Genomic DNA, 23,277 nt, shown 5'->3' with positions numbered 1-23,277 from the left:
CGGCCCAAACTGCTGCATATACCCTGACTCTTTTGCACAGAACGCAAGAGAAGTGAAACAATTTCCCTAGTTAAAATAAATTCATGTTAGCAGGCAATATTAACTAAATATGCAGGTTTAAAAATATATAGTTGTGTATTGATTTTAAGAAAGGCGTTGATGTTTATGGTTAGGTACACATTGCTGCAACGACAGTGCTTTTTTCGCGAATGCGCTTGTTAAATCACCCGTTTGGCAAAGTAGGCTGTTATTCAATGATAAATTAACAGGCACCGCATCGATTGTATGCAACGCAGGACAAGCTAGATAAACTAGTTATATCATCAACCATGTGTAGTTAACTAGTGATTATGATTGATTGTTTTTTATAAGATATGTTTAATGCTAGCTAGCACCTTACCTTGGCTCCTTGCTGCACTCGCATAACAGGTAGTCAGCCTGCCACGCAGTCTCCTCGTGGAGTGCAATGTAATCGGCCATGATCGGTGTACAAAAATGCAGATTACCGATTGTTATGAAAATATGAAATCGGCCATTCCGATTAATCGGTCGACCTCTAATATTGTTCCCATTCCCCAGTGAGTATAAAAGCTACAGTAAAAATTAAACGCAGTCTCAAATAGCAGCTTGTCCCTTTTAACAACACACATTTCAGCAAATAAATGCCTGTTTAAAATAAACACCGGGTCTAAATGAATTACCAAGATTTGTTTAATGTTTGATTTGATTTGTCACATTAAATAATTCAGTAATGATTCAAAAAAAATGATGGCAGTTTTTATCGTCTGTAAGAAGCGGATCGTCATTGGCTGCTAACAGCTGAGAACTGTTAGCTAACTGGCAAGAACAAAAACAGTCAAAGAGGAGAATAATTATAATAATAATAATAATTTATTAATATATATTAATAATAATAATTATTATTGTCAAGGAATTGTTATTTATACTAAGATACTAAGACAAAAGAAACGTGAATAAATGATGATTAAATAAATGAAATAAATGATGACACATTAGCGCAGGATGAAGAAATTGACTAAAATGCTGGAATAAAACAATTCCACTATGCAAATGAAGAAAAGCTGTGTGCATTAAGGAAATAGACAGCTGGCTCAAATAGAAGCCTGTCTCTATTAAGGGCCTGTTTTGTTCAGTGATTTCAGCAAATAAATGCCCAGACTATTAATTTCACTTTTACGGTATGTTGAGTGTAAAAGTCCTCATTTGAAACTGCTCCTTTACGCTAGATTTAGAGTCATTTTTTTCAACTTTAGTTGTGAATGATACAAATCTTAGAATGTCTTAGAAATCAAAACATATATGGACTGCATGATGCGCCTATATTGATGATTGGGAAAAAGTCAGACAAAAAAGCTTGCACTCTGTTCCTTACTTCAGGCTGCACATGCTGTTCTCCCATCAAGTGAGAATATTCTAACCCATCAGACTATTCTCAATTTAATCTTGTCTTTGCTAATATATTAAGTTAGTTTCGATTTAGAATGGGCCATTATAAAATGGGGAGGAACAGGGGCAGGGGGAAAAAGACATGTCATCCATATGCACTCGAAAAGCACTGGGTAGGCTACTCTGGTTTTTCAGTGGAGCAATGTGCTTAATATTAGCAGCTGAGAAATAAATAGAGTAGCGTTAGAAGGCTGGGATCATCCTCTTTTTAGTGGCTACTATCATATTCTGTAGCTAAAGGTAATGTGCCAGACTTTTCATTATTAATAAATGGCTATACAAAATCAAATGAACTACAACTGTAGGCTAACTATACTCTGTAAGCCGCTCTACACAATGAATGATCCAACAGCGTTGCCTAGGTCTAGATATTCTCTCCCAGGCTCGTGGATATAAAGTTTGAATAAGGTAACCAGTCCATCCAGTATGCATATTAATTCAGTCCACAGTCAAAGGTGATTACTAGAGTTAGCTTAATTTTGCAGTAGCTTCCTCCCGAATGGAGCAGCGGTCTAAGGCACTGCATCGCAGTGCCACTACAGCCTGGGGTTCGATCCGGCCATGACCGTTGAGCCCCATAGGGCAGTGCACAATTGGCCCAGTGTTGTTCAGGTTAGGGTAGGACTTGGCTGGGGGGCTTTCCTTGGCTCAACACGCTCTAGCGACTCCTTGTGGTGGTCCGGGTGCCTGCAAGCTGACCTCGATTGTCAGTCGAACAGTGTTTTCTCCGAAACGTTGGCAAGGCTGGCTTCCAGGTTAAGTGAGCAGTGCGTGAAGAAGCAGCACAGTGCGGCTTGGCAGGTCATGATTTGGAGGATGCATGTCTCAACCTTTGCCTCTCCTGAACCCGTTGGCTATTTGTAGGGGTGAGACAACATAGTAACTACCAATTGGGGAGAAAAATGGGGTGAAATATAAATAATAACAAATCCCCCCCAAAATTTGCAGTGGCCTATAGACATATTATGTACCAAAGACATCTTAAATCTATTTTTATTTTTTTGCTGTGGTTAATATGCGGTGGGCTATTAGGTTATGTATTGTACAATGGTACAATCATTATTTTAATTCAGGCTTTTTTGGGGGCTCATAAACTCTTCTCACTGTCAACTGCGTGTATTTTCAGAAAACTTAACATGTGTAAATATTTGTATGAACATAACAAGATTCAACAACTGAGACACAAACTGAACAAGTTCCACAGACATGTGACTAACAAAAATGGAATAATGTGTCCCTGAACAAAGAGGGGGGGGGTTCAGAATCAACAGTAACAGTCAGTATCTGGGGTGGCCACCAGCTGCATTAAGTACTGCAGTGCATCTCTTCCTCATGGACTGCACCAGATTTGCCAGTTCTTGCTGTGAGATGTTACCCCACTCTTCCACCAAGGCACCTGCAAGTTCCTGGACCTTTCTGGGGGAATGGCCATAGCCCTCACCCTCCGATCCAACAGGTCCCAGACTTGCTCAATGGGATTGAGATCCAGGCTCTTCGCTGGCCATGGCAGAACACTGACATTCCTATCTGGCAGGAAATCACGCACAGAACGAGCAGTATGACTGGTGGCATTGTCATGCTGGAGGGTCATGTCAGGATGAGCCTGCAGGAAGGGTACCACATGAGGGAGGAGGATGTCTTTCCTGTAACACACAGCATTGAGATTGCCTGCAATGACAACAAGCTCAGTCCGATGATGCTGTGACACATCGCCCCAGACCATGACGGACCCTCCACCTCCAAATCGATCCCGCTCCAGAGTACAGGCCTCGGTGTAACGCTCATTCCTTTGATGATAAACGCGAATCCGACCATCACCCCTGGTGAGACAAAACCACGTATCTGCCTGCCTACGAGCCCTCAGTCCAGCCTCTCTCAGCCTATTGCGGACAGACAGCACTGATGGAGGGATTGTGCGTTCCTGGTGTAAGTCGGGCAGTTGTTGTTACCATCCTGTATCTGTCCCGCAGGTGTGATGTTCGGATGTACCGATCCTGTGCAGGTGTTGTTACAAGTGGTCTGCCACTCCAAGGACAATCAGCTGTCCATCCTGTCTCCCTGTAGCGCTGTCTTAGGCATCTCACATTACAATTTATTGCAATGGCCACATTTGCAGTCATTATGCCTCCTTTCAGCATGCCTAAGTCACGTTCGCGCAGATGAGCAGGGACCCTGGGCATCTTTCTTTTGGTGTTTTTCAGAGCCTCTTTAGTGTCCTAAGTTTTCATAACTGTGACCTTAATTGCCTACCATCAGTAAGCTGTTAGTGTCTAACGACCGTTCCACAGGTTGCATGTTCATGAATTGTTTATGGTTCATTGAGCAAGCATTGGGAAACAATGTTTAAACCCTTTACATTGAAGATCTGTGAAGTTATTTGGATTTTTACAAATGATCTTTGAAAGACAGGGTCCTGCAAAAAGGGACGTTTATTTTTTTTGCTGGGTTTATATAGGCCTATGCATATGCATAAGCTCCAATATATTTATAGATGTTCTACATGAGACGTTATAAGCGCTTTTAATTCATCATCACCTTTCAACGCAGTGTCTATTCCGTTGCTAGGCTTTGAAACAAGATCCACAACAACTACGTTTTCCACTCAGTTTCAAGCTGTTGTTGGACTTCTTTCACAGTGAGGTCAAACAATGTAGCCTAACGATAAGTTTTAAAAGTGTGAAACTGTTTTGATGATAAGTGTTTGATGTGATTTGCGAGTGCATTTGTATCATGAGAATGAAGGGACAAGAGCGCTGAGTACCAGGCCATTAGTGAGCTGGCGGTCGTTAGCGAGTTGGGTACTTCCCTCGCATCAGCGCCATTTGTGTACAGAGCGAATAGGAGGAGATTACCGTGACTCAGCGGTCAAGTAGAATTTGACTGCGGTCATGCGTCATGACTGCCGGTGTGGCAGTAATACGGTAACCGCAACAGCCCTAGTCTTAGCTCAAGTTGAATTAGAGGCAGCAGTCTTACAGCCCAGTGTGAGTTGAGCTGGTCACTGCAGAGCTGTCTCCTTTGAGGGCTCTTTCATTAAGAGAGAGGGATCGTGCGACAACACGTAGAACATTCCAGACCACAGCTCCTCTAGATTTACAGCCTTCTCCTAGACCTCCATCACACACGGCACCACGCTACTCCTTCCCTTTGCTACTATCTACTGTACCATCACACTCAAACTGTAAACGCATATGCCCTTCGTATCAACACACGATGCTTTGAAAATAAAAAATACTCTGGTTGTAGGACAACACCTAAGAAGCCTCAAGCAGGAAAGAGCCAACTGAAAAATAACTTATGCGTGTTCTAGAAAAGTTACTCCCATCATCCATCAACTCAGTAAGCTGTGTGAGAACTAAAGAAATGGTGAAAAACATTTAAACTGGGTCGACCCCAACACCAGCGTGTGAGCGCAGTATGAGTGTGAGCACGGTGTGTGTGCGCTGTCTCTGTGTGTGTGTGTATACCCTGTCCCGACCCCAAGATAACAGTAGTTATCCTGAGGCTTCATTCGACCTGCTATTTGGCGTGAGAGTCTGGTGACCTTCACCACCAGTGTCCAGCATGGTCTCCACACACACACATACAAACAGACAGACAGACACACAGTGCAGGCCAATTAAAAGTCACGCAGAGTGAGTGCTGTACCACTGTGTCTCAGAGAGTGTCCTTCCTGCCCAATGAACATTCAAGACCTTAGGGGTAACAGATGGCCTGGTTAAATAACATACTGGTGTGTGTATGTGTGTGTGTGTGTGTGTGTGTGTGTCCTCTTCCATGCAATCACATGACCCTACCACCCTGTTGAAAGGATGAGAATTGGAAACAGTTTCACCCTCCTGTTCAGATATAATTCAAGAGAAAAGAACCAGAATAATTCCATCCACCTTTCCATTGTTCCTATTCTCTCCTGCCTATTCATTCATACAGCTATTTCCGTTTCTTTGGAATCTTAAACAACAAAAACCCCAAAACAGACAGATAGCTTCCTGACTAAGTCATCAGATGAAAATGAAGATGCTGGTGCTTGACTTTGACTTGGAGAGTATCGTATGATTCATAGTCGAGTCATCTTCTACATTAAGATGTCTGGCTCTGCCACCCTGGTGCCCCCTCTACCTCATTCATCACCTGATCTGTCATTAGCATCACCAGCATCCCATAAATCTATCCACTTACACAAACAGCAGACAAGAGGAAGCATTGTACCTGGTAACCTGGAACTGGTGCTGTGTATGTTTGTGAGAGAAAACCATGCAGCTCAGTAACAAGACTTGGCGTGATACAGACACTGAGAGCGACAGTCTTAACAACATGACCTAACAGTGGAGGGAAGTAGGTAAAGAGGATCAGATGACATATTTCCTTCCTTTTTGATTTTGTAGCCACTTTAATAGATTAACACGAGCAAAGGAGATCACTTTACCCTGGGTTATGTGTTATGGCAAAAGGGCCACCATTTTGCAAAGCATCAGCTCTTAAGACCAGATATGTCACCTTTATAAAGTATGTGAAACATCTATTATTATCAGACTGAGCCACAGACGGAGGCATGACAGGAACTGAGAAAAGGAGAGGCAGGGATACAGAGAAAGTCTAATTTTCAAAGTTCAAACAGCAGGTGGGTGTTTTACCCTGCTGGCTAGCATGGCTATACGGTGCATTCAGGAAAGTATTCAGACCGCTGGACTTTTCCCACATTTTGTTAGGTTACAACCTTATTCTAAATGTGATGAAATTGTTTATTCCCCCCCTCATCAATCTACACACAATATACTGCATAATGACAAAGCAAAAACAGGTTTTTAGACATTTTTACAAATGTATAAAAAAATACACAAAAAAAATCACATTTACATTCAGACCCTTTAATCAGTACTTTGTTGAAGCACCTTTGGCAGCAATTACAGCCTTGAGTCTTCTTGGGTATGACGCTAGAAGCTTGGCACAACTGTATTTGGGGCGTTTCTCCCATTCTTCTCTGCAGATCCTCTCTGTCAGGTTGGATGGGGAGCTCCTCCCATTCTTCTCTGCAGATCCTCTCAAGCTCAGTCAGGTTGGATGGGGAGCTCCTCCCATTCTTCTCTGCAGATCCTCTCTGTCAGGTTGGATGGGGAGCTCCTCCCATTCTTCTCTGCAAATCCTCTCAGGTTGGATGGGGAGCTCCTCCCATTCTTCTCTGCAAATCCTCTCTGTCAGGTTGGATGGGGAGCTCCTCCCATTCTTCTCTGCAAATCCTCTCTGTCAGGTTGGATGGGGAGCTCCTCCCATTCTTCTCTGCAAATCCTCTCTGTCAGGTTGGATGGGTAGCTCCTCCCATTCTTCTCTGCAGATCCTCTCTGTCAGGTTGGATGGGTAGCTCCTCCCATTCTTCTCTGCAGATCCTCTCAAGCTCAGTCAGGTTGGATGGGGAGCTCCTCCCATTCTTCTCTGCAGATCCTCTCAAGCTGTCAGGTTGGATGGGGAGCTCCTTCCATTCTTCTCTGCAGGCTGTCAGGTTGGATGGGGAGCTCCTCCCATTCTTCTCTGCAGATCCTCTCAAGCTCAGTCAGGTTGGATGGGGAGCTCCTCCCATTCTTCTCTGCAGATCCTCTCAAGCTGTCAGGTTGGATGGGGAGCTCCTCCCATTCTTCTCTGCAGATCCTCTCAAGCTGTCAGGTTGGATGGGGAGCTCCTCCCATTCTTCTCTGCAGATCCTCTCTGTCAGGTTGGATGGGGAGCTCCTCCCATTCTTCTCTGCAGATCCTCTCTGTCAGGTTGGATGGGGAGCTCCTCCCATTCTTCTCTGCAGATCCTCTCTGTCAGGTTGGATGGGGTGCTCCTCCCATTCTTCTCTGCAGATCCTCTCTGTCAGGTTGGATGGAGAGCTCCTCCCATTCTTCTCTGCAGATCCTCTCTGTCAGGTTGGATGGGGAGCTCCTCCCATTCTTCTCTGCAGATCCTCTCTGTCAGGTTGGATGGGGAGCTCCTCCCATTCTTCTCTGCAGATCCTCTCTGTCAGGTTGGATGGGGAGCTCCTCCCATTCTTCTCTGCAGATCCTCTCAAGCTGTCAGGTTGGATGGGGAGCGTCGCTGCGTCACAGCTATTTTCAGGTCTCTCCAGAGGTGTTCGATCGGGTTCAAGTCCGGGCTCTGGCTGGGCCACTCAAGGACATTCAGAGACTTGTCCCGAACCCACTCCTGCATTGTTGTCGCTGTGTGCTTAGGGTTGTTGTTCTGTTGGAAGGTGAACGTTCGCCACAGTCGGAGGTCCTGAGCACTCTGGAGCAGGTTTTCATCAAGGAGCTCTCTGTACTTGGCACACTTTCTTCTTTCCCTCGATCCTGACTAGTCTCCCAGTCCCTGCCGCTGAAAAACATCCCCACAGTATAATGCTGCCACCACCATGCTTCACCATAGTGATGGTGCCAGGTTTCCTCCAGACGTGACGCTTGGCATTCAGGCCAAAGAGTTCAATCTTGAGTTCATCAGACCAGAGAATCTTGTTTCTCATGGTCTGAGAGTCCTTTAACTGCCTTTTGGCAAACTCCAAGTGGGCTGTCATGTGAATTAGGGATGGCACGATATATTGGTGAACATATCGGAATCGGACGATATTAGCTAAAAATGACAACATCGTATCGGCCCGATGTCTAGTTTAACGCCGATGTGCAAAACCAATGTCTAAGCTGACGTGTATACCTATATAACGTAGGTACATGATGTAATGATGCCTCGTAAAATTTTGCGCTACACGTGCAACACAGCATTCCTAACCTAGTCCACAATGTCTGCTGTGTGGATTGAGCAGTCAACAAGTCGCGCAGTCATTTGAAAGAGTAAGACATTTTAGTGAGACAACTCAAAGGCGAAACCCATTAACGCCAAGATAATGTAATTCATTGTCCTTGTGTAACGGCTCTCGTTTGTAGAAGGAGAGGACCAAAGCGCAGCGTGGAAAGTGTTCATGATATTTATTATCAAAAAACACTCAAACAAAAATAACAAAGCGAAAAAGAAAGCGGACAGTTCCGTCAGGCACAGACACTAAACAAAAAATAACACCCCACAAAACCTAAATGGAAAATCACAACTTATATCTGATCCCCAATCAGAGACAACGATAGACAGCTGCCTCTGATTGGGAACCACACTCGACAAAAAAATCTAAGAAATAGAAAACAGATTTTCCCACCCGAGTCACACCCTGACCCTAACAAACATAGAGAATAAATCATCTCTAAGGTCAGGGAGTGACACCTTGACAATCAATTCGTTCTCTATCGTGGGTGATGTTGGCTTTCGCCGACTGGTCAAGCACAGGTACACACGTTACCAAGTGCTCTATTTTTCAGATGTTGCCCTACCGGAGTTGCACAGTGATCGCGTCACTGCTATTAGCGTCATGACATACTATGGAACGTAGTTTGGGTCAATGCTGGTCAAAAAGTATACACGTCAAATAACATGATTTGACCCGTTACATAAGCTTATACAATGTTGTGTGTTCTGAATTTGCACCTGCAAGCCAAGCACCACCACTGCTATCACTAGCACTGTCAAAGCTGTTCAAAAAACAATGCAAACAAGCAAACACCGGCCACGAACGATGTTGTTTACAATACCGCGTTGGTAATAAAACATTATTTGTTCGACCGCAACTTCTGGGGTAGCTAACTTTAGCTTGGTACCTAGCAAGCACCAATACAACCAGCCTGAAAACACCTTCTGGGATAGCTAGCTAGCTTTAGCTTGGTACCTAGCTAGCACCAATACAACCAGCCCGAAAACAATGACCAGTGGAAACTGCAGTCATTTTCATTATTCTTAGCAATGATTTAGGAATCCTTTTGTGAGTAAGTACTAGCTAGGTAGCCACTTGTTGTTCGCCTATTGAAATTGAACTTCAGTTCATGAAAATAAATAGCTAGCCAGCTACTTAACCCTGTTGCCCAAAGCTAACGTTATAAGCTAACGTTCATCTGGCTAGTGAGGCTCGACCGGACTAAGGTTATGTGTTGTGAAGCTAGAAACAATAAGGATTTGGCACAATAGTGGAATTTGCAGTTTGCCTTCAAAATAAAAGTACCTCTTTGGAAGTGATGCAGAAGGTTACAATTAGTGGAATCATGCCATATTTAGATTAGATAATGTTAAACAAGGTTGGAATTGGAAGCAATGAAATGGGGTATCAGTCTACTCGGTGTCACCCACAGAACACAACTGTGAAGAGTTTACGCAAATATTAGCGCTGTAGCGCTTATCGCGGGACTGTGACTGTGTGAAATCACCTCCCCAGTCAGCCTATTGTGTGTAATGACATTTATATTGCACTGTACAGCTTTACCTAAGGTTTGGGGATCGGCAGCGTAGCCTAGTGGTTTATTTGTATTTTTTACCTTTATTTAACCAGGCAAGTCAGTTAAGAACACATTCTTATTTTCAATGACGGCCTGGGAACAGTGGGTTAACTGCCTGTTCAGGGGCAGAACGACAGATTTGTACCTACCTCATTACAACACTGTATATAGACATAATATAATATTTGAAATGTCTTTATTTTTTTGGAACTTCTGTAATGTAATACACTTCTGTAGTGTAATGTTCCCTGTTAAGTTTTATTGTTTATTTCACTTTTGTTTATTATCTACTTGGGAAACATATGTTAACATTGAAAAAGCAAGCGAAGTAGATAATAAACAAAAGTGAAATAAAGACATTTCAAATGTCATATTATGTGCAAAAAAAAAAGTACAAAAGGGAAGATAAACAAAGATAAATATGGTTTATATTTTCTAACGGTGTTTTCTTGTGGCAACAGGTCACAAATATTGCTGCCGTGTGATTGCACACTGTGAGGGATGTGTCTCTAAAGACAAACAGAGAGGCCTTTCCGCTGCAGAGATCACACTATTTCTAGCACTGCACCAGAGAGAGTCAACAACAGCACCCAGTTCTAGCACTGCACCGGAGAGAGTCAACAACAGCACCCAGTTCTAGCACTGCACCAGGGAGAGTCAACAACAGCACCCACTAGCACTGAGAGAGTCAACAACAGCACCCAGTTCTAGCACTGCACCAGGGAGAGTCAACAACAGCACCCAGTTCAGCACTGCACCAGGGAGAGAGAGTCAACAACAGCACCCAGTTCTAGCACTGCACCAGGAGAGTCAACAACAGCACCCAGTTCTAGCACTGCACCAGGGAGAGTCAACAACAGCACCCAGTTCTAGCACTGCACCAGGGAGAGTCAACAACAGCACCCAGTTCTAGCACTGCACCGGAGAGAGTCAACAACAGCACCCAGTTCTAGCACTGCACCTGCACCAAGTTCTAGCACTGCACCAGAGAGTCAACAACAGCACCCCAGAGAGAGTCAACAACAGCACCCAGTTCTAGCACTGCACCAGGGAGAGTCAACAACAGCACCCAGTTCTAGCACTGCACCGGAGAGAGTCAACAACAGCACCCAGTTCTAGCACTGCACCAGAGAGAGTCAACAACAGCACCCAGCACGTGGCCTAACGCCCTATTGGTTTACCCTGGACCAGACTCTCAACCCACCAGTCACACACACACACACACACACACACACACACACACACACACACACACACACACACACACACACACACACACACACACACACACACACAGGGATAGGTTTTCTAACATGGTAATATCGAAACAGGATATCCATTTGTGTTTATTATACAATGTTTTCATCTCAATTTTTGCTGGCAACATTAAACATTAATACACATTATTATATTTATTGTTCAAGAGCCATTTTTTATACATACAGTTGAAGTCGGATGTTTACATACACCTTAGCCAAAATACATTTAAACTCAGTTTTTCACAATTCCTGACATATAATCAGAGTAAAAATGTCCCTGTCTTAGGTCAGTTAGGATCACCACTTTATTTTAAGAATGTGAAATGTCAGAATAATAGTAGAGAGAATGATTTATTTCAGCTTTAATATCTTTCATCACATTCCCAGTGGGTCAGAAGTTTACACTCATTTAGTATTTGGTAGCATTGCCTTTTAAATTGTTTAACTTGGGTCAAACGTTTCAGGTAGCCTTCCACAAGGTTCCCACAATAAGTTGGGTGACTTTTGGCCCATTCCTCCTGAAAGAGCTGGTGTAACGGAGTCAGGTTTGTAGGCCTCCTTGCTTGCACACACTTTTTCAGTTCTGCCCACAAATGTTCTATAGTATTGAGATCAGGGCTTTGTGATGGCCACTCCAATACCTTGACTTTGTTGTCCTTAAGCCATTTTGCCACAACTTTGGAAGTATGCTTGGGGTCATTGTCCATTTGGAAGACCCATTTGCGACCAAGCTTTAACTTCCTGACTGATGTCTTGAGATGTTACTTCAATATATCCACATAATTTTCCATCCTCATGATGCCATCTATTCTGTGACGTGCACCAGTCCCTCCTGCAGCAAAGCACCCCCACAACATAATTCTGCCACCCCCGTGCTTCACGGTTGGCATGGTGTTCTTCGGCTTGCAAGCCTCCCCCTTTTTCCTCCAAACATAACGATGGTCATTATGAACAAACAGTTTTATTTTTGTTTCATCAGACCTGAGGACATTTCTCCAAAAAGTAGGATATTTGTCCCTACGTGCAGTTGCAAACCGTAGTCTGGCTTTTTTTATGGCGGTTTTATGAGTGGCCTTTCAGGTTATGTCAATATAGGACTCGTTTTACTGTGGATATAGATACTTTTGTACCTGTTTCCTCCAGCATCTTCACAAGGTCCATTGCTGTTGTTCTGGGATTGATTTGCACTTTTCGTAACAAAGTATGTTCATCTCTAGGAGACAGAACGCATCTCCTTCCTGAGCGGTATGACGGCTGCGTGGTCCCATGGTGTTTATACTTGTATACTATTGTTTGTACAGATGAACGTGGTACCTTCAGGCGTTTGGAAATTGCTCCCAAGGATGAACCAGACATGTGGAGGTCTACAATTTTCTTTCTAATGTCTTGGCTGATTTCTTTTGATTTTCCCATAATGTGAAGCAAAGAGGCACTGAGTTTGAAGGTAGGCCTTGAAATATATCCACAGGTACACCTCCAATTGACTCAAATTATGTCAATTAGCCTATCAGAAGCTTCTAAAGCCATGACATTTTCTGGAATTTTCCAAGCTGTTTAAAGGCACAGTCAACTTAGTGTATGTGACATAATCTGTCTGTAAACAATTGTTGGAAAAATTACTTGTGTCATACACAAAGTAGGTGTCCTAACCAACTTGTCAAACCTATAGTTTGTTAACAAGAAATTTGTGGAGTGGTTGAAAAATGAGTTTTAATGACTCCAACCTAAGTGTATGTAAACTTCCGACTTCTACTGTATCCACCACCACCACCAGTATCACCGGAGAGCATGAGACTACAGAGTGAGTTAGTGGTTATTGTTACTATTACAGCCTGACCCTCTATAACCCCGTGATGCGATATTCAGTGTTAAAATGTATCGTAAAGGAGTGTGTGAAGAAGAAGAACCAGAACCCGCCACAAGTTAGACTTTAGAGAATCCTACCAAGGAAAGCAAAGAGGCCGGTCAGACAGGCATTCATTCCGTCCCTTTGGTTTATATCCAGAGGGGGAGATTGAGACCACCACCACCTGACGAAGTAGTTTAATATGGGTGAAGGAGGTTTGAGGAGGACAACAGGTGGGAGATTCCCTGGATGGGAGAGTGAATCCACTGGGGGAGCCACCACCACCACCCCAGGAGAGGCCTTCCTACCTGACTTCTGTGTTGCCTGGCCCTGGCATGAGACCACTGCGGCTGCTTGAGCCCCGTCAACTCTGGTCGTCAGGGCTTCTGGTTTAGAACCACCTGGCCCTGTGCTGACCTGGCCCTGTCTGGGCCGTGGTGCCCTATCCAGGCCACCATGAGCACCATGGGGTTGGGGCGTGGACCCTGCGATGCGCTGCGTCATCTCAGATGACAGTAGGCGGCCTTTGTGCATCCACTCCTGCATCTTGTTGACGGTGACACCGTGGGGCTTGGCAGAGCCTCCCTGGTCCAGAGTCCAACCGCTCATCTCTCTGTCCTGATTGTTGTTACCACCCTGTTGGGGTTCTGCATTGTCGGATGACCCGGTAAGGCTGTTGACCGAGCCTCTACTCTCATTTAACTTGCCATTGTCACCGGTGTCATGGAGCAGGCCGTCGCTGCTCGTGCCACCATCGTAGCTAGTCTGCTTCTCAAATGGGTCAGAGGCTCCAACAGCCTTCGGCCTATTTGCTCCATCCCCATCTTCACAGGCCCCAACAACCAAAGGGCTTTGGGAACCGTGGCCCTGGATACAGGGCCCATTGTGCACGCCATTGGCGTCACTAGTGGATCGCAGTAAGGGGGGCCTAATCCTGCTAGCAGATAGGTTTACAAGGCTCTTGCAAATTAAATGAGTATTATTTTCACTCAGCAGGCACAATGGGAGCGAGTCCATGTCAGACACCTGTTGGGCACTGTACTCTCCAGATGACAAAGCATCACTGCCCACGTGCTTGAAGGATGACCACGAGCACATGCTCTTCTGATCTTTACATCCATTGACACTGACCTGACCATCAAAACTAATATCACGCATGGCGTTTATAAGCAGGTAATACGCCTCTTTCAACTGGCTATGTAGTTTGTTTGTCTCCTGCACACTGTCACTGATGACATGTCCTTTTGGAACATCTATTCCGGACTCTCTGCTTTCTACTTTATCAGAGCCCTTTCTGTCACTTGGTCCTACTGACTCCGATATGTAAAAGGGGAGAATTTCGTTATCATAATAATCGTCATCCTCGCTATCTATAGAGTTGTTTCGGAGTGTTCCCTCTCTAGCGCATATGAAATGGGAAGCCACGTTTACGTCGCATATCTCCAATTCAGTGGGGAAGAATGTGGGGCTCTGCAAATGTGTCACCCTAATGTTGTCCCCGGTAAATTCAGGCGAGCTCCGGTAGCTCTCGATGTCTCTAATAACAATGTTTTCCTCCGTGTAACTACCGGTCGGATGATGTCCACATAGGGCACCCAGCGGATACATTTGCATCCAGTTAGTTGTAACGTTTGTTTCCAATATTTGGTTGTGGCCAGGATGCAATTTTGCCTTGCCTTTTAAATAATGTATTGACCTCTGCGCGTTCTCTGCCTTGTAGTTGTACACAGTTTGATGGCAGGAGTCTGCCTGCCCGTCGCTGACTCGAGTCTTTAGATATGCGTCAAAGCAGACATTTGTCCCATTACTCTTTGAAGCAGGATAGTGGCCACCTGTCAGCTTAACTCCCTCTCGATCTACAACACCAGGCCGTCTGTGGTATATAATGTTATAATTAGGACTACTGCCACCGAACCCTATGGAGTCCCCTGCGCCGTACTGTCGCGGAATGGGGCCAAAGTGTGTTCTCTGTTCGTGCGGTTTCCCGATCTGTTCTTGTTGTACTTGTCTCGAGAAGTAGCCGTTAGGGATTCTGCCCATCTCGTACCTATCGTGCCCCCCGTACTGCGTTGCTATTTGAAGTGAGACCCCCAAGAGTTCTTCATTAACTCGACCCCTAAACCCCGAGCCCTGATTGTCTCCCGGCCCCCGGCTAGTGTTTATGTGCATGGTAGCTGGAGCCTCGTACTGCTGGGGAAACACACTAGTCTTAACAACTCCTACCGTGCTCTGCTCCCAAACTGATCCAACCTTGTTTTCTACAATCCCATTCACATAACTCTCGTTGCCTCTCATGATATTGTCTGCCACACAATGCAACTCTGCGAACATTACTACTGGATGAGCTTGTCCGTTTGGGTTTTGAGAAACTGTTTCTTTACCTTCTCTGCCCCCATTAGCTGCAGCTCCGTATCCACCAACCGGTGTCCCATTCTTGGATTTCTTCCCCCGAAGTTTTGCTAGTAAAGTCCTCCGCAGAGGATCAGCCATTCCTTACTTTCCACCCGGTGTTTCTCCCGTTTCAGCACACGCCCCCTGGTCGGTAGAGACCGAGTTTGAGTACCCTTTCTGTGGACAAAACTCGCCGAGCGTACGGAGTCCTCTCCATTCTCCACTGTCACATCCTAATATGCCCCCTTCACTGTCTATAGCTAGTTAGCTTGTTAGCTCCCTTGCACCTCTCGCTTTTCACTCCCTCCGCACTCCGCTATCTGTCTCCCCTCATCTCTGTGCTTGCAGTTCAAATATTTGGAATATTTTCTGGCGGTGATAGGAGCGCTTTGCGCAAACTCGTGCGCAACTAGTGGGTTTAAAAATGTTTAGCTGGCTGCTACATTGCACAACTTCACCGAATGTTGTGAATTTGGCTACATAGTATCCCAACGACACAACGTGTGACATTGTATCCTAGAGGTAACATGTGCAGATTAGTAAACCACTGGTTACATTCCAGTGAATCAATAAACGCATTATGCAAAATCCTATAGGCTTGGTTTTGCATAATATAATTATACTACTACTACTAATAATAATAATATAATAACGGTTTTAAATGTGGTTTCCAAGCCATTCCACAAACTCTAGACAACTCATATATCTATAATATAGAAGTGTATCACCAACATGTTTGTCAATCTCAATATAATTTCTTGGTTTTTACCGACTTGTCAGTGCACGTATTTCCCCGGAGGATATGGAGTACAAGGCATCAGTGAACCTGATGACTTCTGTGCATGTCTGCAGAACAGATTTACAAGATGCTCAAGATTTGTTTTAATGAGTTGAGCATGACAATACAATCACCAGAAAAGATGGTAGACAGAGTGAGTAGACTACGTATTACTGTCATGTATCTCCCTTCACTACCAGTAAGCTAAACCACTTGATGGAACAGGTTACTGATTACTTATGCATTCATTTTTCTGTACTTTCTTTGAAAATAAGATAAACTGACGTTACTTTATGATACAATGTAATTACACATGATTCCCTTTTTTTGTTATTCTGGAATAAGACCTATGAGATAGTGTTGCTGGGAAATCCTTATTTTTAATTGAACAGCCTTTATAGCGTTCAAATCCGACAGCACTTGGTCCTTGACCTGCTTAATACAAGGCCACGAGTAGCCTTCTGCTCAAAGGCATCATTGGTCCCCTCAGATCTGTCCTGTTTAAAAATGTTAAATAAAAATCGATGTATTTTATTTTATTTTTTGTAAAAAATGGTTGTTGTTTCTCTGTAATACCACTAGCCACTTATACATTTTATGAAGTTGGCTTTAGCTGGCCTCTCCCCCAACTTCATAACTAGCTACCAAGAAGCCATTTCAGGCTATCAATGAATTTAGAGTAGCTAGCTTGTCTAAGTATCTTAGCTGCCATGCCTGCTGGCCAGGTTGGTAGACCTGAAAAGCAAGAAATTACTAAAAAAGACGCACATTCCTTTCAATCTTTTACTCAGATTTTAGCAGTGATACAGAGAAGCAGATGTCGTTTCTTAAATTAAAATGTTTTAAATAACACCAGATGGCTCTAGAGGTGTGTTTGGATATGCAGATTTTTTGTTGTTGTTGAATAAACATAGAATGAATCATAATTCTCCAATTCACAGACAAGGGGAGTAGCCCCCCTCCAATCATCCTGGTGTACTTTGTGCTCCCCCCCCAGATTGTTGGGATGCATGACACCCCTGGCGGTCATAGATGAGCCTATAAAACATGGACAGTCTCTAGTTTTATTTACTTAAGCAAAACACAGTGAGTGAAGTCACATGGCAAAGCAACATTCCTTAAGGTCTCTAGTAGAATGCTAGTCTCATAGTAACATTACAGTTTGGGCAACAACCAACGTTGGCAAGTAGTGAGAGCATCCAAGCCTGTTCCAAGTGCCTTATACATGTAAGAGCACATTGCAATTTACTCTGCAAGCTCCATGATACAACAGGGAAAGAAGAGGATGTTTGGTTTCTTTTTTCAATCACTCAGTTTACTCTTTGTGATGGATGGCAGGGGCAGAACATCTGCTTGGCTGGACCCTATTCAGACAAACCTGTGGTTGTGTGCTTGTGTGTAGGCTGTGTGTGTGTGTGAGAGAGAGAAAATGTGGTGGACAGAGGGCTTTGCAGCTGTTGGGGCTCTCGTCCCGATGGCTGGCCATTGTTCCCAGTCTCTCCCCCCAGCCTGGTTTATGGGCCTTCACATTTTTCAATCCGCACCGCAACTAAATGTATGGCCATGACATGCAGCCTTTCTCAGGTTATAAATTAGACTGCAATGCTGCAGCTCTGACAGTGGGATCCAAAGGGCCTCCTTTATGCTCAAGAGAGTCACTATTCCTTTCACATGTATTCCTCTGTATCCTCTCACCATTTGGAATGATGAGAAAACCATGAAAACAACACAAAAACAAACTATTTTCAGTTGAGAACACAGTGTTAAATGTTCTATTCGAACTTCAAAATGTCTGGGAAAATCGCAGTGAAACTGAGTTTGTGGTCTTGTCCCTAGGTCCGGCTCCAGGCATAGGCGACATAAGCAGTCGCTTAACGACCCCCAGCCTTTTGTTATGTCACTCACTAAAATGTTTCAGATTGGTCAATTTGCTGGCTAGCTTAGCATGGCTGAATGTCCGACCGGGCATGAAGGGCATGTGCCCAGGGGCCCTGACCTCCAGAGGGCCACCATTGATTTTGTTAGTCACTCTCACTCACTTTTAACATGGCAACAGTCGACAAAATGTGTACAATTTCAGGAACTTTGTTTTAAAACAACATTTTTCTCCCCACCCCATGGCCCTAGCACCCCAAAAGGCTAAGACCAGCCCTGATTGTGCCTAAAGTGAATAGTTATAATTGGTTTATACCTTGATATACAGACATTCATCTGTATTCCAACCACTGCCAAACAAAATGTGTACAATTTCAGGAACTTTGTTTTAAAACAACATTTTTCTCCCCACCCCATGGCCCTAGCACCCCAAAAGGCTAAGACCAGCCCTGATTGTGCCTAAAGTGAATAGTTATAATTGGTTTATACATTGATATACAGACATTCATCTGTATTCCAACCACTGCCAAACAAAATGTGTACAATTTCAGGAACTTTGTTTTAAAACAACATTTTTCTCCCCACCCCATGGCCCTAGCACCCCAAAAGGCTATGACCAGCCCAGATTGTCCCTAAAGTGAATAGTTATCATTATATTCAGACATTCATCTGTATTCCAACCATGTTGTCATCACAACATCTTCCCCGAAATCTTACAAATCCCGACACAGCTTTATAAGTAGTGCACACTGTTAAGCATCAAGACAACACACGGCACTCCCAGGCTAGACCAGGGCAGGGTTATCTTTAAGCCTCCAGTCCAGTGCATGTGTTTGCTACTTGACCTTCTCCGGACACTTAAGCCTCTTCAGGCAAAACATGACAGAGATGTAGAGAAACACATCTCTAACCATAAACCTACTGCTGTCCAGGAAGGCTATCAGGCTATCCCTCTGGCTCAGTGGGTTGGGGTTGGCCCCCTGCTCTGCCTTTGGTCTCTGCTTGGCTTTATCAACAGACAGCCAATAACACGTTTATCATCACAAGAGGTCTCCTTATCTCCCTCCCTGCTACTGTTCACCATCCATCCACAACCTCTCCTCTCCCTCTCTGGGGTGAGGCTCCATTTTCCTGCCACACACCATTGATCTCAGGCATGTCCACACGCTAGAGAGAGTCTTTCCTCTGTAATAGCACCAAAATGCCCTGGGCCCAGGTTCCCAAAATCATCTTATGGCTAAGTTTATCTTTAGAACAATCAATTTAGCCTTAAGATGCTTTTTGGGAACCTGGGCCCTGAGCCACTATGTGTTTAGACATTTTATGATTATGATAATTATATTGTTACACACACACACACACACACACACACACACACACACACACACACACACACACACACACACACACACACATCTTGATAACATGTGTTTAATGTACAGCTGTAACATCAACGTGTTGCCTTACATGAAGCATTTAATGACATATTTAAAGAAAGGATTTGTCCCTAGCTGATATCCCGGGTTATCTGCTCTGCAACATCTGTTTGTCAGAATGGGCCAGCCAGTGGTGTTAAAACCAACTGTTTGCTTCTAGAAAACATCTGCCCATGGCCCCTGCTGGCAGTGGGAAGAGACAACACAGCACCCAGTGGACCTGCCTCTCAGCACCCAGCGGACCTGCGGACCTGCCTCTCAGCACCCAGCGGACCTGCCTCTCAGCACCCAGCGGACCTGCCTCTCAGCACCCAGCCTCTCAGCACCCAGCGGACCTGCCTCTCAGCACCCAGCGGACCTGCCTCTCAGCACCCAGCGGACCTGCCTCTCAGCACCCAGCGGACCTGCCTCTCAGCACCCATCCTCTCAGCACCCAGCGGACCTGCCTCTCAGCACCCAGCGGACCTGGGTTCAAATACTATTAGAAATCGTTCAAAATACTTTGAGCGCTTGCTCTAGCTAGCCTGTCTGGAGTTGTCAGATGGGCAAGGTTTGCAGGTTCTGGACTCTTCTATTGACCAGGCAAGCTCAATCAAGCGCATACAATAACATTTATTTGAACCTAGGTCTGCGCTTCTCAGCAGCACCCACCACCCAGCATTCCCTGCAAGCCTCGCTGACAACCTGACACCCCTCTTTCCTGGCACTTAGTTGTCCTCTATCTCGCAGGGCGTAAATGTAGACCATAGGACAGTAAACAGCAGAGGCCAGAGCCATGGAATTATATTATACCATCATCATTTGGGTTTGATACCACAACTAGCACATGGGGAAAAAACTAGGAGTATGAAATCAAACAAGATCTTCATTAACGAAGTATGTCCATATCACTAAGGTATAGGGTCACTGGAAATGAGTAGTTAAGGACTTTTAAGAGTAAAGTAGCAACACCCAGAGCTATGGATTAAAGAGGTCTCGTCCCAGAGGGCACTCTGTTTTTCCAGGACATCATCATCATCAGGGCTTGACTTTACTGGACATGTGACACATACGGGATGTCATGTCATCATGATGCAACATTACACTTGGGAGTTGTTCACTTATCAGGCATATAATAAGGGACGTTTGACTTATACATGACATTTACAGGGGACATATACTTGACCTTACAGTAAATGTCTCATCTCATGCCTAGTAAATCACTAAGTGATGTTTTAATAAAACTACACTCAAGAGGACATAGGCCTGCTTGACCTTACAGTAAACGTCTCATATCATGCCTAGTAAATCACTAAGTGATGTTTTAATAAAACTACACTCAAGAGGACATAGGCCTGCTTGACCTTACAGTAAACGTCTCATATCATGCCTAGTAAATCACTAAGTGATGTTTTAATAAAACTACACTCAAGAGGACATAGGCCTGCTTGACCTTACAGTAAACGTCTCATATCATGCCTAGTAAATCACTAAGTGATGTTTTAATAAAACTACACTCAAGAGGACATAGGCCTGCTTGACCTTACAGTAAACGTCTCATATCATGCCTAGTAAATCACTAAGTGATGTTTTAATAAAACTACACTTAAGAGGACATAGGCCTGCTTGACCTTACAGTAAACGTCTCATATCATGCCTAGTAAATCACTAAGTGATGTTTTAATAAAACTACACTTAAGAGGACATAGGCCTGCTTGACCTTACAGTAAACGTCTCATATCATGCCTAGTAAATCACTAAGTGATGTTTTAATAAAACTACACTCAAGAGGACATAGGCCTGCTTGACCTTACAGTAAATGTGTTGCTTGCTGTGCCATGTCATGCCCGCTTGTAAAAAATAAATAATAATTTACACTTGGAGTAGTTCACTGGTGATGAATTCATCTGAATGAAGAAAAACAAAAAAAACAAAAGGTCATAGGTCGCATACACAGATTTGCAGGTGTTATAGCAGGTGCAGCGAAATACTTGTGTTTTACTAGCGTCAACAATGCAGTAGAATGTCTAGCAAGTACCATACGAATACACAAATAAATCACAAAAATCTCAACAAGAAATCAAGAAATGACAGAATGGGTCCAATCAACAACATAGAGTAAATATTTTAGTGAGCTGAGCATCCAGAGTATAAGTAGGTGGTGTGTATAGACCGTATATCATTTGGAAAGAAAATGTTATGTAGACCGATTGGCAGTATTTCAATTACTTAGGAGTATTTTGTACATTTAATTACATTGGGCTGAACTACACTCCAATGTATTTTGTAACAAGATACTTTCAAGAGCTGTAATTTGTTTTTTCAAAATACATTTTAATAGCGGTTCACCATTTTGTGGACTCCTTTCACCCTGCATTGCATATGGTGTGATAAGAGCGTCTGCTAAATTAACTAAATATACAGTGCCTTCAGAAAGTATTCATACCGCTTGACTTTATCCAAATGTTGTTGTTAGTCTCAATTTAAAATGGATTAAATGAAGATTGTGTCACTGGCCTACACACAATACCCCATTTAGTCAAATTGGAATTGTTTGAGGACATTTATACTTATTAATTAAACATTTAAAGCTGAAATGTCGAGTCAATAAGTATTCAACCCCTTTGTCATGGCAACCCTACACAAGTTCCAAGAGTAAAAAGGTGCTTAACAAAGACACATAATAAGTTGTGTGACTAACTGTGTGTGCAATAATACTGTTAAACATTGTTTTTTTTAATGACCTCTCTGTACCCCCCACACATACAATTATCTGTAATGTCCCGCAGTCAAAGACAGATTCAACCACGAAGACCAGGAAAGTTGTCCAATGCCTCACACTGCTGAATAAGTCAAGATGTAATACTTACTTTCTGAAGGCACTGTACCACTAGAGCAAATCCCCACCAGCGAGACGGTCATGGACTGTATATGGCTTATGCATTGCTGACAGGCATTCTTTCCTTCGTCCCCGTCGTACATGTGCATTTCCACACTACATTGCAAAACCCACGTCTTGTGTGAGGCATTCACTATCTTGAACATTGCTGGATGTTACCTTGCTGGTCATCCACCGAGTCAGGGGAGGAGAGTTACACCAACCGTAAATATGGTTGATTGAAAATCAGTCTTCTGCTCCAGACCTGGATCTGATACACATTTAAGTAAAAGGCCAGGCACATCCCTGGAACAGGAACATGATCAAAAGCATATTTACCAGTATTTCAGATTAGCGGTCGATGACCGATATGGCAGGAATTCCTCTGATCACAGAACAGTTGCAGTTAAGAATTGCGGAAACATTCCCCCCTAGGGCTAAATCACCCATTATATTTGCTCCATTGACTACTGTAAATTTCAGAATAGGAAATGCACATTTCATGCATGTCACATTCTCAACAAAAAAACAGGTTACAAAATGTCAAATACACCCAAGTGATGTTAAACCTTAGAATGAAATGTATGATGATAGGAACCATCTATTCATAAACAGTATGTCCATACCAGCAGGGTATAGGTGAATTGGAAACGACTAGCTATAAACAGTATGTCCATACCAGACTAGCTATAAACAGTATGTCCATACCAGCAGGGTATAGGTGAATTGGAAACGACTAGCTATAAACAGTATGTCCATACCAGCAGGGTATAGGTGAATTGGAAACGACTAGCTATAAACAGTATGTCCATACCAGCAGGGTATAGTTGAATTGGAAACGACTAGCTATAAACAGTATGTCCATACCAGCAGGGTATAGTTGAATTGGAAACGACTAGCTATAAACAGTATGTCCATACCAGCAGGGTATAGTTGAATTGGAAACGACTAGCTATAAACAGTATGTCCATACCAGCAGGGTATAGTTGAATTGGAAACGACTAGCTATAAACAGTATGTCCATACCAG

General features: G+C 43.8%; 1 protein-coding gene across 1 annotated transcript in view; it reads right to left on the bottom strand.

The window, feature by feature from the left end:
- LOC115145359 (rho GTPase-activating protein SYDE2-like) overlaps positions 1–15,644 on the bottom strand; it is a 78,721-nt gene extending 63,077 nt beyond the window's left edge. The window contains 1 exon segment of the mRNA XM_029686856.2: positions 15,293–15,644. Coding sequence (XP_029542716.2) covers positions 15,293–15,401 — 109 coding nt within the window. The 5' untranslated portion in view covers positions 15,402–15,644.
- Between the last annotated feature and the right edge of the window lie 7,633 nt (positions 15,645–23,277).

This window comes from Oncorhynchus nerka, linkage group LG17 (genome assembly GCF_034236695.1).
Source record: "Oncorhynchus nerka isolate Pitt River linkage group LG17, Oner_Uvic_2.0, whole genome shotgun sequence".
NCBI lineage: Eukaryota > Metazoa > Chordata > Actinopteri > Salmoniformes > Salmonidae > Oncorhynchus > Oncorhynchus nerka.
The sequence above is the reverse complement of the archived record's forward strand: the minus strand, read 5'-3'. Positions and strand labels throughout refer to the sequence as shown.